Consider the following 17,953-nt stretch of genomic DNA (forward strand, 5'->3'; position numbering starts at 1 on the left):
GCCTTTTGGAGATCCGTTGCATCTTCTTCATCACTCTGCTTGACTTGACACATCAAATCACTTTCAATTTGCAATATCTATAGCTTCACTATGAGCATTTGTAAATTCTCCATCTTCATCTTCTTTGTTATGTAACTCTTTGTCACCATTGTTAAGAACAAAGCATTTTGCATCCAAAGGCTCTCAGGTAAGTTAGCTTGGGTTTTCTCCCATTGATCAGTTCATAGAGAGATTTCTCGAGAAGGGACCTGATCATGCACTTGTTAATCAAGTAGCAAGCAGAGTTGACTGCTTCAGCCTACGAACCAGGTCCTCCATAACTAACTTGTTCAGCAAATAAAAATTCACATGCCTAGTTGTCTGCGCCATAACTCAAAATCATCATCAATGACACTTAGGCATATTAGATCACCATCATTCAATAAATCAAGGTCTGCAACATAGATGTTCTTGAACATTTTGGCTATCAACACCACTGCACCAGTTTTGAGATTGGCGACAGTGCAAGATTTGGACAAGAACTTTACTTCATTTTCCCTTATCACAGATTTGAGACACACTTAACAAGCTATAGTTCAAGTCATTCACATGGTACACATTTTCAATTGTATGGGAGAGTCTTTTGCCAATTTTGCCAACACCAAGAATATAGCCCTTCTTGTCATTTTCAAAGAACATACTTCCACCTTGAAAGGCCTGGAGTGAGAGAAAATAATCCATTTTTCTAGTCATATGCTTAGAGCAGCCGCCATCCATGTACTATTTTTTGACTGCTAAAAGGAAAAAAAAATGAAAAGGTCTTAGGTTGTGATATGCTCCAACTCCTATCTGAATATATCTCAAGTATTACAATATCATAACTGCGAAGCTGAATTCATTATATTAGGTTTTACTATTCAAAGGTAATATATGCTTAGAGCAGCCGCTATCCATGTACCCTTGTTGTGATATGCTCCAGCACATTGGTGTTACTAGGGTTATGGAAGGCAATTGATGAGGATTTTCCTGAAGAGATGAAAGAGACAGAGAGTAGTGTAGGATTAAAAATGAAGAACAAAATCATAAAGACTCAAAAAAACTAAGGACTTAAGATATCTTCAATCTTTGGATCTGGTCCTTGAGGTTGCAGCAGCTTTATTCTTGAGAGAGATGGTGGCTAGCACTAGAGAGAATATGATTTTTGGATTTGCAAGTGTTAAAGAAAATGAAATCTCTTGCCTCATGTTGATAATATGTGTGTGTGTGATGTCATCAAAGATGATGCAATAAAGTGTCCATTCTTAGCAAGCTACAACTGTGCTGCTTTACTGCTGCCAGACGGTACAGTGCAACAGCCTACCAGATGATACAGTGCAACAACTTTTTACATTTGATTTGTAGAGTTGACTGCACGACAACCAGGGGAACTGTTCCTTATATGTTCCCTCTGTTGTTCCCTTATCTGATTTCATTGAGAATTGAACCAGACATCTGACTAGTTATTCTGAACGCAAGGAAACTAATTGTATCAGGTTCCTTATCTGGTTCTCTCATGAAGTTTGTCAAATTATCAAAACAAAAGACGCATAACTTGTCAAAATTACACCTAAAATTCTTATTATTTTCGTTGTCAAATCAATTAATTTCAAATTTCTGCATATGCAATTTTTATAATACAATCTGTAATTGTAATTTCATATCAAATCGCAATTTGTTTTCATAGTTGGATTTGTTATAATGAGGTTATAGAAGAAGTGTGAAAATAAAAAATTTAAATTCACATTGATTAAAGATTATCAAAATTCATAAGGTTGTGTGTGTGTGTATATATATATATATATATATATATATATATATATATATCATAAAGTAACTTGTAATTACTTTGTGATTGTAAAGACTATTTTCCTTCCATTTTATCGATAATATCACTTGAATATTTAATTACCTTTTATGCCATCTGAGAATATCTAAGAACCTAACTCTTAAAATGTTGCATATATTACAAAAAATGTAAGAATATCTTTTGCGCTTCTCTTACCTTTATTAACTCAAAGGATTATTTTGAAACTTTTGGAGGAAGTTTGTCCAAAAGGAAAAAAATATTTGCACCTTTCTTTGTTTGTTTTAAAGCAATAACTGTAAACGGAGTACGTTAATTAGTTAATGAGTAACGTATCACTAATTGGAGTATCCTCCTTCTAATGTTACCATTAGCTTAGAGTATCTTAAATGTACGATAGCTTTATATATATAGGATAATAACTTGTAATTATGTTTCTTTATTCCCCTTTAAATGGTAACATATATAATACGAAATAGCGAACTCACAGAAATATGTATGGAGGTGAAGGTAGAATTTTCACCAAAGAGATTTAAAGAATAAAAAAAATGAACATACGTAAAAACTAAAGGAATTCAACAACTAATTAATACATATACATAAAAATAATTAACCCTATATAGACTATATAAATTTTCAGCTAGAAGCGCCTCACACCCGAAGGAAATGTATTAAAGTCTTTTGTTTATCTCTTCATAATTTGAAAAATTAATTCATGATTTAAAGAACTGGATATTTCGATTCGCATAGTAGTATTTTCGAAAGTGAATATGTATAAAATTAGAGGAATTATCTAATATTGGTAATCAATTTAAGTTATCTATTCCTTATTAGCGTTACGAATATGATTCCCCCACTTTATTGTACTAAATCTGTTCGTACCGAATTTCCATTAAGTTATCACGAGACTTTCCATTCTATGACTCTTTTTTTGCCTTGAAAGACCAAGTCATGCATTAATTAAATGAATAACAGATGAAGACTTTGTTGATGAATTCTATATCCTCATTCCTTGTTTACTTTTTTTAGTCGATAAACATAAATTATATACAGCTATACATATATTATATATCTGTCGATTATTTTTAATTTAAGAGATTAGACGAGCGATTATTTGAACTAGTTCTTCATCTTATTTTAGGATCTTAGGATGCACAAGATAACAAGATTAAAGGTATCTTAAAACTTGGAAAATATATATATTAGATTTTCGTTCAAGACCTACTTTCCATTTATAATCATTTTCCATTTATATGAAAATTTAACATAATTATAACAATGAATTCCATTATAAATTGTAAGTCTCTATTCATAACAACATCACCCTTCTCAACGACATTAGCCTAAAAAAATAGAGAATCAAAGAGTGAAAAAATAGTTTTCCAGTATAATTTCATGGATGCTTCAATGGAGATCATCAACCAAAAACCAGTTCGTATTTTGATGTTTCCATGGTTAGGACATGGACACATTTCTCCATTTCTTGAGTTAGCCAAAAAGCTCATAACAAGAAACTTCACCATTTTCTTATGCTCAACTCCTGCAAATTTCATTTCAATCAAACAAAAGCTTATTAACGAAAACTTAACCGAGAAAATTCATGTCGTTGAACTTCGACTTCCATCTTTTCCTGATCTTCCTCCTCATTACCACACAACCAATGGCCTCCCACCCCATCTCATGTCCACACTCAAGAAGGCATTCGCGAAGTCTCGTCCAATTTTCAGCCAAATTCTCAATACTGTTGAACCGGATTTACTTCTTTATGATTTACTTCAGCCATGGGCACCAAAGCTAGCATTGGAAAAAAATATTCCAGCTGTTGTATTTGTCACAAGTAGTGCAACCATGTTTTCGTACATGTTTCATACTTTCAGGTACCCTAATATGGAATTTCCCTTCTCGTCCTCTATTTATTATCGTGATTATGAGTTGACACGTATGCTGAAAAATCAAGATTTGGAGCCTATTGAGCAACAACAAAAAGATAAAACTAGTGTTAAGTTGTGTTTTAAGAGATCTTTTGACATTGTTTTGATCAAGGGTTTTAAGGAAATTGATGGTAAATATTGTGATTATATATCTAGTTTAACTAAGAAGAAAATCATCCCCGTTGGTCCACTCGTTCAAGAACCAACAAGTGAAGATGGAAACTCGCAAATTTTAACATGGTTGAATCAGAAAGAAAAAGGTTCAACTGTTTTTGTTTCTTTTGGAAGTGAATATTTCCTATCTCAAGAGGATAGGGAAGAGATTGCTCATGGGCTAGAGCAAAGTAGGGTTAATTTTATATGGGTTTTGAGGTTTCCAAAAGGGGAAAAACTCAAACTTGAACAAGCATTACCACAAGGGTTTTTCAAGAAAGTAGGGGAAAGGGGAATGGTAGTTGAAGATTGGGCACCACAAGCAAAAATATTAGGAAACCCTAATATCGGAGGATTTGTGAGTCATTGTGGATGGAATTCTGTTATGGAAAGTATGAAACTCGGTGTTCCAATAATTGCTATGCCCATGCATCTTGATCAACCATTGAATACTAGGCTTGTGGAAGAAGTAGGTGTTGGTTTGGAAGTTGTTAGAGACAAAGATGGTAAACTTGATAGAGAAAAAATATCTCAAGTTATCAATTTTGTTGTTTTGGACCAAAGGGGAGAATCCATTAGGGCAAAAGCAAGGAAAATGAGTGAAACAATAAGAGTCAAAGGAGATGAAGAGATTGATGAAGTTGTTCAAGAATTGTTGAAACTTTGCAAGAGATCAAATGTTGTCTAGTTTCTATAATCATGGTTTTTGATGTTTTGTGTTTCCTTTTAACTTTGTTTTTTAGGGTTTAGTATCATGCTTAGTGAACTCAGCATGTATTGATGGAGTACTAATTTTACTGTACTCCTTAGGTCGTCTTTCTTTATGATATATTTATCTTAGCTAGACAAATTAACCATTAATTGTAAATGATTGATTTGAGACTAGCAAAGATGATAATGTCAATATTTGCATGAGTTAAATAAAAACTTGAAATTAGTACTTTTGATGTTGGTGCATGCCATCATAAAACAATGGCAAACAATACAATTTATCTAAATATTGTATAAAATAAAACGACACAATACGATATAATACATTATAAAATAATACATAACAACTCCAAACTGAGTCGTTAGTGAACTCAACATGTATTGATGTAGTACTAATTTTTTTGTACTCCTTAATTAGGCCTTTCTTTATGATATATTTAACTTAGCTAGACAAATTAACCATTAATTGTGAATGATTGATTTGAGACTAGCAAAGATGATAATGTCAATATTTGCATGAGTTAAATAAACAATTTAAATTTAGTACTTTTGATGTTGGTTCTGTTTTAGCAGAGAACAAACACTGAAGCTTATGCAATTCTTGTGTTTATGCAATTTAATTATCATTTACAATTAAGAGAGTTTTTGCTTGATCATAAGACATATACATGCACGGAAGCAGAACTTTCATCAAGGGAATTCTAAAAATAAAAAAGGTAAACATGCAAAAAAATAAAGGAATTTAATATTTAAACATGAAAATAACCTTGACTCGTTTTTTTTCCTTCCAATTCTTCCGACAATGTCACTAGTATGTCATAAGAATATTTAGTTACCATTTTTACATCCTAGAATTTTTAATTAATTACTTAAGGAAAACGTATTTGCAAAAGATTGTAGTCAAATCCTTTCCTTATTTGTTTTAAAGCAATAATAACTGTAAAATAGAATCTATAGCTTACCTTACTTAAACGCTTATAATTCATTCCCATAATACGTTTCAGTTTTTGCATAAATTGTAGTTAGATTCTTTCCTCAGCTAATAATTTCCATTAACTATCCGACCTTACATTATACAGTCAAATCTCTCTATAACAAGCTCGTTTGTTCCGAATTTTTTTGGCTGCTATAGTGAAGTGCTGTTATAGAGTACATATATTATAACATTATAATGTTATTATAGAGAGGTATGACTGTATAACTCTTTTCTTTTTTCCTTTAATTCCAACTAATGCACTGAGTGAAAGATCAAATGAAGAGTTTGTCGATAAAAATAAAACATTAAAATATAACAAAATAAAAGGCCATGGTTACTTGGGATCTTTGTTATTTGATGGCTGTGGTAATCGTAATAAACACTGTGCCTAAGCCAAGTTTTGCACTTTGAAAAAATAGTTGTTAAAGTTGTGCTGAAAAATAATTTTTAGAAGTTGAAGTTGTGTTTGAGCATACAATTTATTTGAAAAAATCTTGAAGTTTTGCATGGAAGAATTTTAATTTCACCTAAAAACTGCCATAAACTAGTTTTTGGGAATTTTAAAAAAACATTCAGTTTTTTTTTTCAAAAACTGATCATATTCATGAATAAATAGTGTTTTCAAAAAAAAAGTTGAAAAAATATACCTAAAATCTATGGTCAAACGGGTGCTAATGTATTATGCTTATATAATACAAAATTTGGAATCTGGAATTACTTTTTATGAGGATTCTCGAAGTTTGACATCTTAATTATTGTCGTATGACAAAATTAAGGAAAATGAAATATTATAAAAAAGGTTTAAAAGAGAGAGAAAGGACAAAAGGAAGATATTTACCAAATACGTGGTCTACCTAATATAACGCATGCACGTTTAATCTAACATGATTTTAGCATTTACCGTTACCTTCCCCCGTTCTGTACTCAAACCTTTACTATTTCAATACCAAATCTACATAATCTACTAATATAATTAAAGTAAATCTACATTAATGAATCATATATAAAATCTGATTTTGGTCAATGGATATTTCCAATTATATAAGAACTTGAACATGTCTAGGAATATGGAGAAATTACTAGTAGTATTCTCCTTTTTAATGGGTTTTAATTAGGAATCGAAATTCGAACCGATGGAATCATTGAGTACCAGATACAGAATGAATATTATGTGCGTGTTGACTACGCACTTCCTCTCCCACCTCACCAATTAAAAAAATATGCAAGATCAACATAACTAAATTAGTGAGATGTCATGTGATTAGTGATAGAGGCAGGATATTTGCTAAGGGAGTTCAAAAAAAAAGAAGAAAAAAGTTACAAATTTAAAAAAGATTGCAACTAGCGAGAATTGAACTAGTGACCTTACAAAGGTTTTGAGCCAACTAGGCTATGGTTTTGGATTGTGTCAAGGAGATTTAAAATATAATATATAAAGATAAAAAATTATGTACAGTGTAATTTTCGAACGAAGGAGGTTCGAGTGAATCTCCTTCCGCCCCTAAATCCGTCCCTGCACGTGATAATACTGAATCCAAGTTAAAAAGATGGAGACATTATGTGACCCATTCCTATCTCTAAGAAGGTTAAACGTGGACTCCAAGAAAGAAATGGAAATTTATCTAAGTTCACGTATTTAACTAACTAACTAGCGTTACAAAAAATCTGCGTCTTTCTATATTAGGAAATCTTCAAACATAATCACTACCTAATTGTGATTAGTAAGTATGTGTCTCCCTACTAAAACATAGAAAAACATCATTTACAAGGCACTCATGCATTAATTAGTAAATTTTAGGCCTTATCAGTAACTCATTCTAATCATAATTTTTTTTCTTGATAATGTTGCAACTAATATCATCCACAATCGTGTGTTGATGATGTCCTCTAGGGGCGTTCAAACAGGAAACCGCACCAAACCGAAAAACCAAATTAAACCGATTAAAAAACCCGACTAGGTTTGGTTTGACTTGATTTGGTATTGAGTAAAAATTCGAATCAAACCGGTATATAAATATATAAATTTTATTTATATTTTTAAGACTTTATAGTGAATTTTCTTTAGAAAATGTAAAAATATTTGGAATATTCTCATGTATTAACCTTGAAAGCGTAAATAACGATAAATTATTGTTAGATGACTAAGAAAATAACTATCACGTATTACTAAAAAAAAAATTCATTAGAATATTTTAATAGATCATATGTTTATCAATTTTTTCCATATTTACTAAACATATATTCACTTATCAAAGCTTTATCTATAATTTTAACAAAGTAAAATTGAAATAATATTCATGTAACAAAAAAAACCCGAAAACCCGAAAAATCCGACAAAACCGAACCAATCCAAACCGATATAGTTGGTTTGATTTGGTTTTGATAAAAACCGAACCAATCCGATCCATGTACACCCCTAACGTCCTCATTATATTTTATGTCGACTAATTTTTCCTCTCAAATAACAGTAATATTTCAGCTAATAGCTAGCTTAAAAAAAGAAAATTATATAAACTATTGAATCTTTTTTAACAATCTAGAGCAAACATTTTGCTCTCATCGAATTGAATTTCACTTCTATACATTAATAGTGTAAATTACTTTTTCATTATCTAAGACACTTAAAATGCAAATACAAGTAGCTTGCATAATTCATTGAAAGGGTTTAACTTATAAACATAAAAAATGTAAAATTATTCTGTACGATTAGATCATATTTACATGTTGTAGTAGTTAACATGCTTTAATTTCAAGATTAAAAAGCCCCCTTTATTTCTTTTAAGAAGGGTTGCTTGTCAGGGGCGGAGCTAGCTCATTGCGTGCGGGTTCGGTCGAACCCAGTCACTTTGGTCCATTTCATGTATTTGTCTTTAAAAAATGCATTAAATATGTATAAATTATTAATTTAGAACCCAGTAACTTAAAAGGACTAGAACCCGAACCCAGAAGCTTCAAATCCTAGTTCCGCCTCTAAATGCTTGTAAATATCTTTTGACTAAGAGATGGACCAACCTAATATGTAAGATTAGTATTCCTCCGAACCTAGTAACTTTGGCACAAACCCTATAAATATACTAAAAAGAAATAAGTATAAATAATAAATATCGAACTCGGTTAACCAAACGACCCATGGTAGAATTTCGAAGTTGAATTCATAAAGTTTAAATTCTGGATCCGCCCCTGTTTTAGATGACCTGATCGTATTTTTTTTTTTTCTTTCTAGAGTTCATGTTTATATATAGACATATAAGTGACATAGCATTCTGTATATTGTGGACGCGGTTGTATTATTCGTCAACGTGAAAACCTCCACACAAAAGTATCCCTTCTTTCTCTCGAACAAACAGAGAAAAAAAAAAGGAAAAAGAAAAGAAGTTACTATGCTCAATGTATATATGCTTTACACGTAGAGAGATGGAGAAATAGAGAAAGTGTAGGAGACGCAAACGTGTGATAAACGTTATATAAATGTATCTATCTTTTAAGTCACCAATTTCCTTTTCAAGCTTTACTTTGCTTTTTTTCAAGAAACACAGAGAAATCATATATATATAAAGAGATAATCAGTTGCTTTCAGAGCTTGTATTCTGGAAAATAATATCATTTGTCCTTCTTTCAACAATATGCATCTAATGAGAAAATTAGTCTGGTCCAAATTGAAATCGACTCTCAGAAAGCAACGTGAGTATTTCCATATATCTTCCTCTCAATAATTTTTCTTCTTTTTTCTACTTGAAATTTACATCATATATATATCTTTGTTGTTATCTTCAATCTTTTTAGTTCTAAGAATTAGTTTCATGGATACTTCAACTCGTAAATCTTATGAATTTCATTGTTTCCAGTTCATGCGTATTTCAAATCGTAAAATTTTTATATTGTTAGTGTATAGAAGTTAAACTCGTTTGTTAAAATGTTGATTTGATTTTGTTGTATTTTTCAGGTAGAAATGGGAAAAACGGTTCAGGTAGCTTGGTGAACAAGTCAAATGTGAATGAAGAGTATGTTGAAGCCTTAAGAACTAAGTCTTACGTAGAAATGTACAATAAAGTTCAAGGACAGTTAGAAATATTAGGTGATGATCATAAATTATCCTCGTCGTCTTCTTCTTCTTCTGTTCAACTAAATACCAATCTCTCTAAAAGCTTACTTGAACCTTGTCAAGAAGTGTTGGCTGAAATGCCTAAATCATGTCAACTTAATCCCCTTATTGTTAACTACTTTGATATTACCTCAGAAGCATGCAGAATTTGTGAGTTACTACTTCAAAGTGTCCGAAAAACCCGAGTTAATTATAGGAAAATTAGAAAGGTTATTAGACTAATGAAAAATATGGAGCCAGATTCAAGTCATTGTTATGGTGTATATACAGAACTTGCTTCATTTGCTTCTTACAAGAACCCCTTTTCAGTAGTTAACAGAGAAGAATTTCTAGACACACGCGAAGGGCACGATGGTTTGCTTCAGAAACTAACATCACAATTCAGAAAAGTTAAAAGGAGGATGAAGTTCTTGAGATCTTGTAAGAAGGTATTTGGGATTAGTATCGCGATAGGGTATACTGGAATTCTCATAGCTTTGTTGGTCTTAGTTCTTCATAGTATGGTTTGTATTGTAGCTGCACCTGGATTGGTATTTTGCTCATTTAAGCTGTTCAAGAAAAGATACAAAGTGGATAAAAAGGCGATAAGTTCAAGTTCACTTGAAATACTAATAGCACAGCTTGATGTAGCAGCAAAAGGGGTGTACATATTGATTAATGATTTTGATACGATGAGTCGGCTAGTGAGGAGATTATATGATGAAACTGAACATAATAGATCTGTAGCTGATATGTGTGCAAGAAAGAAAAATGCTGATATGTTGAAGGAAGTGATAAGGGATTTCAGTATTAACAAACATTGTTTTATGGAGCAGTTGAAGGAACTTGAAGAGCATGTTTGCTTGTGTTTCCTTACTATAAACAGATCAAGAAGGATGGTTTTACAAGAAATGGTCAGCAGATGAGTTAGTGCAATTTATTGAATGAAAATTACTACGCAGAGACTGAGAACATAAATTAGATTCTCCAGTTTTGTTTGGTAAATTTTTTGGTGTATGTATTTTCAATAATGGAAATATTCTTTTTCTCCACTTAGTGTTTCTAGTTAACTTTGCAAGTTCAGATTCTTCTCATTTTCCTAGTTCTAGCAATACAATCATCTAGACATGTTATACTGATATATTAACTATTCATATATGTTATTTAATCATATCTGAAAAGAAATTATGGACCGATGGGACAAGTAAAACTCCATGCCATCCAAATAATACACCAGAAAAGAGTAATGGAAATGTTAATTAAGTTAAACTAAGAGAAATTGTAAACCTTGAAATGAGGACATTGTGCCCAAAGAATGCATTTGCCTCCAACTTTGAAGATGTTCTTCTGTATGCCGAAAGCAGAAGTTTAGCTTCGAAGACCTTTCACTTGCAGAAAGTGAATCAATCAGCAAACTTTTCTCAACTGTCTAAACTCCAAATCATGCAAATGCTGCCTTCAATGAGCTGATCTGCAACCTTACGTATTTATCACAAGTTCACAACATATCCTTTCTCAACTCTCTATATTCCTCCGCGCCCAGCAAAGTGGCCTTGACCTTGACCCAATCTGCGGGTTTTGGCATTATAATTGCAATGTATCCTTCCCTATCTGCCTGTGATTGATGTTACAGACGAGGAAACAATATTCAACCAGTTGTGTTATTGTAAATATAACACGAGGAAGATGTCAAGAAAACAAAATCTCATAAATTGGCACAATCAACTGAAACGCATTAACTATTGAAACAAAAAAGACAAAACAAGACTTCTCTTTTATCATGAAGATCATGCATATCCTATTTTCAGTTCCTTTTGTCGACATCAACCAAACCTAGGTGTGAATTAAGGATAAGATATTTTAAGGAGATTAAAGAAACACAAACATGCCACCATCAGAGACAATATAGCCTTTTCTAATGGAAATAATGTGCAAAACATCTTTTAACCGCACAAATATCGTCTTATCACCCTTCAAGTTGCATAGTTAAACATTTAGTTGTATTCTGACAATTCAGCCTACAAACTTTATATGGTTTAAATTCAATAAATGTGATGGTTCCAAGATCTTTATCATCATGAATATAAACAATTGCCACAGCATTGTGATCATGAGCTGCCAAATTCTATACATTCACAAAGCCTTCTTAATTAGTGTCACGACCATTGTTGTTTTTTTGTTGAGAACAGTGTTATGAAGATCACAAACAAGCCAATTGATATGTCTCTCAGAGAGCTCATAAATAATTAATTCAAAGCTTTCTAGTAGATAACCAGTTTTGAACTAACAAAATAAGTAACATGGACCAAGCAGCAAGAGTGTAAGACCAGAGTAGCTAACGGTAACTCATAAAGATAACTCGAGAAAGCATTAGAATCTGGTAGACCATAGATAGCAAGAAGTAGAAAAAGAAGTTGAATATATCGTTTGAGCAAAGGACCCAAGGAATTGATTGTTACTTCTCATGATCAAACAAATTTTCAGACCATGCGCTCCCTCTTTCACAGCACATATATGCAAGTGTGCCTCACTATATTCTCGTGTCGGTTTTCAAATATTTAAAGTTTGAGTTAAAAAGATGAACTGCTCTATGTTCAATTCAGCTAATGCAAATAAACCTTCAATAAACAAAAAATGTGAAGAAGGTTGGAAGGTGAAACACGGGAAAGTGATTAAGGTTAGGCTGGATATCTTAACAAAACAGCTACTGATAAATGATATTGACGTATATGACATGTAGAAAACCAAATCAACTTCATGAGAATGAAAAGTTTAAAAGTCATAAACTTTGCTAATACAAATGATGCTAATTGCAATGAATTTTGCATCAATTACCACAAAATAAAAGCAAAAATGAAGAGGAGATGCACTCACGGTAAGAAATCCAAGGTAACATAGAATAAAAATTAGCACAAGGACACAAGCTAAATGTTTTTACCGATGAGTTCAGCAATTCTGGTTGCTTAATCAACCGATCATTGACTTCTAATAGAGAGCCTTTTACACAACACCTGCAAAACATGAGTAAAACCATCTTTTTAAAGATTTCAAGAACAACTCTGTCAGAGAAAGGAGTGTAAGAAGATAAATCCCCTACCTCACAATATATGAAGCATCATTTGTGCAGACTTTACATAATGCAGTATTAGACTCAAAATGTTGAGCATTCTGCATAGGAACAAAGTGGCAACCTCATTTCATTAAACTGGAAGCACAAAGCACAAAAGCGATAACAGATTAGCTTTAATTGCATAGTTCATATATTCTGTGCTTATGTGTCAGATGATGGTACAAGGCCATGATGACTTGTGTTTGCTAAGTAGCTTATATAATATACTGTTGCAAATGACTGAAGCATGTACACGCGGAAACTATGAAATTTAAGAACAAAACCTTGTGTGGTCATGTATTTCAATCACTTGTGGTGCTGAAGTTAAAGGGTAAAACTAATGTGGCATTATCAACATACAAAATTTACCGCTAACTATGCAATTCCATATGAGAAATAGCTTTTTTCTTATGGTAAGGTTCTAAAAACTAGTCCATAGTCCTTTTTTTTTCTTTTTGATTCCCCTTCCCCTTTGTAGAATTATGTTAGTTCAGATATATTATGAGGACATATTTACAAGAGAAAAAAACATTACGCTGTGACACTTAACATATTTAAAACTTAAGATAAGTAATGACCTGAAATCGCAATAAATCTATTCCGCCAATCATTAAAGTTATTAGAGTCAGCTTTTATCCAACAACACTTATAGACATTCATCTTGCAGCAGTCTTAAGCACAACTAATAGCTTATGAAACTGCAATTACTTGTGATAAGAATGGACCTTGGGCCTAAATCAACCCAAAAAGCTAGCTTGTGAGGTGAGATTGCCCAAGACCATATAAGGAGACCAAGATACCCAATGTGGGACACAACTCAAGAACTTGCAAGAATAAAATACGCTACCTTACACGAAAGGTGCAATCTTTTTGTTTTATTTAACTTAATTCACCAGAAAGATCCAAACTTTACTCTCATTCAAAACGAATTTAATTTTCCTTGTTTTTATTTAAGAAAGAAAAAATTAGATTCAACACAAGAGCTCAATGCAGTACCTTTTTTCGCTTTCCAGTAACTTTGATTCCACTCCGATCAGACTTCCCTACATTGAAATCCACTGAACTAACTCCCCCTTCATCCTTAAAAGCCACATGAGTCGTAGCCAGCCCAATTATACATAACCTTTCAATCACCCAATTCCAAATTCAGCAAATAAAAAATATGCCAATTAAAGGACAGAAAAATTTATAGTACAAAGAAACTACGTTTTAGTACCCATTAGCATGCCGATGTACATACTGATCATGCCCAGGTTTCATAAAATCTGCAACAACAATTTAAAAAAGAATACAACTTTAAACTTTACTTTAAAAAAACAACTTTATAAACTTGGTACTCGAAAATAAAAGGCAAAATAGGTATTACCAGGAGCAAAATAAGTAACGAAGTTGGATTCAACAGCAGAAGGAGGAGAGAGAGGGAGGTCCTCTATTTTTGGCACCAAAAGTTTTCTTAATTCTTCATCTTCTATTTCTTCATTTACTGGTTCTGATTTTTCGGTTGTGTCACAATGAGAACAAGGAACTATTGTCGGTTTTACGTTTAAGGTTTCGACACTGTTGGTTTCGTCGGCGTTTTGCTCAGGCATTGAAAAAGTAGAAGAAGAACAACTTTGACAAACTGAAGTGCAATGGGAGTTGAGTTGAAAGTTGTTTAGTTTGGGGTTTAGAAGAGTTTGAAGAAGAGGAGCGGTACTTGGCCCAATAGGCCCAATTAGATATTTCAGTTTTTGTGGGCCACTCTAAACTTAGCCTTCTCAATGTCTTTCGGTAAAAATTGCACTGGGCGCCCTATTTGGCCGTTCTTATTTAACTTATACCCTTTTTTTTTAAGTTTTAACTTGAACCCACTTTTTAAACAACTTCAGCCCCTTTCTCATCCTCCTTCTCCTCCTTCGTTTTCTGCCCTTTTCTTTGTAAACTTTATATAAAGCCAACTACAATTAACAAACTATGAATTGACGAGTGAAACAGAAGACAAATGGTAATATGTTACTACACTAAAAATATAAAAATATTTATATGATAACTGTAATATAATATAATTCCTTAAATAGTTACATGACTCATCATGAAAGTTTGACAAGATAGATCACTTCAGTAAAGCTTCAGGATTGATTGCCAACATGGATAAGTCAAATATCTTTGTAGCTGGGGTTGAAGATGAAATTAAAGCACAATTGCTGAGTAGAACAAAATTCACTGAAGGAGTGTTTCCTATCAAATATTTGGGACTGCCTTTATCACCTAGGAGATGGAACAAGATAGACTGCCAGATGCTGATTGGAAAGATCACATGTAGAATTAGTGTCACATATTCTAAATAGTTGTCATATGCAGGAAGGCTTCAAGTAGTAAATGTTGTCCTATTCTCTATCCATAGCTTCTGGGGGAATGTTTTTATCCTCTCTCAAAGTGTGGTGAAAGGAGTAGACAGGTTGTGTATAGAATACTTGTGGGGCAAAAAGGAGGAGATGAGGTAGGTTGCCTTGGTTGCATGGGATAAAGCTTGTTGTCCTAAAAGCATGGGAGGTCTAAACATCAAGGGATGTAAGGAATAGAATATAGCTTAAGTTGGGAAACTGGTATGGCAGTTAATATTGAACAAGAAGTCTCTTTGGGTAAGGTGGCTTCATGGAGTTTATATGAAGTCAAATTAAGATATATGGACACATTCACCACCTTTAGATAGCAGCTGGTATAGGAGAAAGCTAAACTCAGTAAAAAAAAAAGGGGGATGTGGGAGTGGTACTCACAGGGCAGATACATTCTAAATCCTGCAGGGGAGTACTCTATTAATCACAGCTATCTTAAAATAATTGTGAGACAACAGAAGCTGGAAGTTGCAGATTTAGTATGGACAGCAGTAGCTCAACTTAAACACAGATTCATAGGTTGGCCAGCAACACTAGGGAAATTGCTCACAAAGAATAAGATGATTGGGATGCAAATACAGGTTGAAAATGTTCACTGTATTTTGTGTAATGAGGATGCATTGGAATATCAAGATCATTTGTTTGCTAAATGTGATGGATAACAGCAGGTTGGCAAGAGTTAAACATATGGGTAGGGCATGATGTACAATATACAGGAGTGAAGCAAATGTTGGAGCAGATCAAAAGGAAGCACTGGAAACAGTTCAAAAAAGAAGTGATTGTTGCAGTGTACTTAGCAATGGTATACTATACATGGAGAGTAAGAAACACAAAAAAATTTCAAAGAAGGAATGTAAATATTGAAGAGTCAGTTATATAAATCAAGAGAGAAGTGATAGAAAAGATAGATTTACTTAAACAGTCAAAGAAAGCACAGAAATGTAGGAATTTTATTAGACAGATTACTTGTAATTAGATTTTTCTGTTTGTAGGAGGCCTAATTTCTGAGTTTAGGAAATTAGGTGCTCTATAAGTGTAATTGTTGTTGATGTTAATGGTAATTTCACATTGTTACCAAAAAAAAGTTTGACAAGATACAGTTTCCATCTAAACAGCTAAAGTATTAACAATACAATAGTTTACTGAAAATGAAAACGAAAAAGTATCACTAGTAGATATTTTTGATGCTTTTTGACGAAGAGAGTAGCAAATTATATGGAAATCTCTGTCACACCCCTTTTTTACCAACTCCACTTAACCCTTTTAAAATTAATAAAAGGATTTAGTAAAGCTCAAAAGGTTTTTTATTAAAAGTGACAAAATTGTTGTGTTAAAAGGATTTTTTCAGAGTCGCCACCTGACATTGGTTTCGGTGTGTCAGGTCACCGTTTTATAAAAATAATTTTTCTTTTTTAAACACTTTGGACTCCAGAATTAAGTCTGCACCAGAGATTCGAGGAAGGGGGTTCATTTGACTCGGGGAGAAGGTGTTAGGCACTCCCCAAGTCCCGAATCTAGTACGGTTGCGTACTTGATTTAGTTGGCTTTTAAAATATTCAAATAGAGATAAAAACAAACACAAAAAAGAAAAACAAACACACAAGAGGCTCGAGGTCGTTCCGGCCTAATAAAATAAAAATAAAAATACTACGAGTTCCACTTTAAGCCTCCAAATACAAGTACTTCGAGGCATACTCCGGATAGAATATATACAAATCCTTCAGGGCATTCCCCGGATAAATTTAACTAAAGAAAACGACCGCTCACCTCGAAACCAAAAGCAAATGAAAAATCTTAAGATTGCCTACCCAAGTGTTGACAGCCTAGGCATGCTCCTAACGGTATAACCAAATAACAAAACAATGAATACTACAATATTAATGTTGCTTCTTTTAATTTGACGCTAGCTTAACCAACGATTCCTTACCTTAATTCCTTCAGTTAATCAAAACATACTTAACTAAAGAATGGCATGAACACACAAAGATTAAAAACAGGGCAAAAAGACGTGTTAAAGTGCAAATAACCAAGCTGATTCAATTAAAATGGGCTTTGAATTATATCCTCCTTCAATCTTTCACTCATTGTTACAACCTAACCATTAATATTTCATACACCTCAAGAGATTGGAATTAGAAATTTTCAAGAAGACGACTTGGGGTGTTCGGAATCAATAGAATATGCTGTTTGTTTTGTGTAAAATCAGTATCACAAATAAATCAAATTTAACACATGCTAACACCACTGAAATTCATTAAATCAGTGAAATTAAAAGCGAAATGCCCCACTTTACAATGTAATAGAATATAGCAACAAAGAGGAAAGTTTAGAATAGATCTCAAGCAATTACAGTAACGCAACAGGAACCGGAATCGAAACTCGACGGACGAAACCTCACCAAACAAGAATTCACGATACGACTGTAATTTAAATCGGAAAGAAACTCAGATGGAGCAACGGGCCATACCTCGAATGGACTTCGAATGACAACCTTGGGAATCTACCGATCAAGCTTAAAGAGAAGCGAAGTAGGAGCAATAGGAAAGAATCATTTGTTTCGTGCCCTCTCTGACGCCTCTCTATTTTTGCCGTCCTCGTGTGTGTGTGTTGCGGCTGAAGGTGGCGAAGTTAGGGTCACTGGGCGACGGGTATGGTGAGGTGAAGGGTGGCTGTGTTCGAAGTTAAGGGGTGGTGGGTTCTTTTCCGTTGGTGCTCGGTGTCTTAGGTTAGGTCTTTCTTCTTGTTTCCTTATGCGTATTTTGGTTTTGGTCCTCCCCTCTTTCAGAAGAAGGTAA

At 33.2% G+C, this 17,953-nt stretch overlaps 3 protein-coding genes across 4 annotated transcripts; 2 read left to right on the top strand and 1 right to left on the bottom strand.

Moving 5' to 3' along the window:
* Positions 1 to 3,217: 3,217 nt before the first annotated feature.
* Positions 3,218 to 4,594, top strand: LOC104243144 (UDP-glucosyltransferase 29-like). The gene has a single exon (XM_009798291.2). The coding sequence runs from the start codon at positions 3,218 to 3,220 to the stop codon at positions 4,592 to 4,594; it is 1,377 nt and encodes a 458-aa protein (XP_009796593.1).
* Positions 4,595 to 9,079: 4,485 nt separating this feature from the next.
* On the top strand, positions 9,080 to 10,762 carry LOC104243140 (UPF0496 protein At1g20180-like). The gene is made up of 2 exons (XM_009798288.2): positions 9,080 to 9,274; positions 9,537 to 10,762. Exons 1-2 carry the CDS (start codon positions 9,217 to 9,219, stop codon positions 10,598 to 10,600), a joined length of 1,122 nt encoding a protein of 373 aa, XP_009796590.1. The 5' UTR covers positions 9,080 to 9,216; the 3' UTR covers positions 10,601 to 10,762.
* Positions 10,763 to 10,807: 45 nt separating this feature from the next.
* LOC104243141 (uncharacterized) lies at positions 10,808 to 14,432 on the bottom strand. Of its 2 annotated transcripts, none has more exons than XM_009798289.2 (6): positions 14,150 to 14,432; positions 14,000 to 14,048; positions 13,780 to 13,906; positions 12,772 to 12,842; positions 12,613 to 12,685; positions 10,808 to 11,289 (listed from the first exon to the last, which is right to left on the bottom strand). In XM_009798289.2, exons 1-6 carry the CDS (start codon positions 14,370 to 14,372, stop codon positions 11,173 to 11,175), a joined length of 660 nt encoding a protein of 219 aa, XP_009796591.1. In that variant the 5' UTR covers positions 14,373 to 14,432; the 3' UTR covers positions 10,808 to 11,172. The 2 variants fall into 2 exon arrangements, with proteins under 2 accessions (XP_009796591.1, XP_070028519.1); XM_070172418.1 differs by having other exon boundaries at positions 10,850 to 11,285.
* Between the last annotated feature and the right edge of the window lie 3,521 nt (positions 14,433 to 17,953).

Source organism: Nicotiana sylvestris, chromosome 4, assembly GCF_000393655.2.
Source record: "Nicotiana sylvestris chromosome 4, ASM39365v2, whole genome shotgun sequence".
In the NCBI taxonomy this organism is placed as follows: Eukaryota; Viridiplantae; Streptophyta; class Magnoliopsida; order Solanales; family Solanaceae; genus Nicotiana; species Nicotiana sylvestris.

What these genes read in the sequence shown, in the direction of transcription:
- LOC104243140 (XM_009798288.2), top strand. Translation starts at nt 9,217, where the DNA reads ATGCATCTAATGAGAAAATTAGTCTGGTCCAAATTGAAATCGACTCTC. An exon ending in ATCGACTCTCAGAAAGCAAC is followed by an intron (nt 9,275 to 9,536) that starts GTGAGTATTTCC and finishes TGTATTTTTCAG; the next exon opens with GTAGAAATGGGAAAAACGGT.
- LOC104243144 (XM_009798291.2), top strand. Translation starts at nt 3,218, where the DNA reads ATGGATGCTTCAATGGAGATCATCAACCAAAAACCAGTTCGTATTTTG.
- LOC104243141 (XM_009798289.2), bottom strand. Translation starts at nt 14,372, where the DNA reads ATGCCTGAGCAAAACGCCGACGAAACCAACAGTGTCGAAACCTTAAAC. An exon ending in GTACATCGGCATGCTAATGG is followed by an intron (nt 13,907 to 13,999) that starts GTACTAAAACGT and finishes GGTGATTGAAAG; the next exon opens with GTTATGTATAATTGGGCTGG. An exon ending in CAGAATTGCTGAACTCATCG is followed by an intron (nt 11,290 to 12,612) that starts GTAAAAACATTT and finishes CATCAATCACAG; the next exon opens with GCAGATAGGGAAGGATACAT.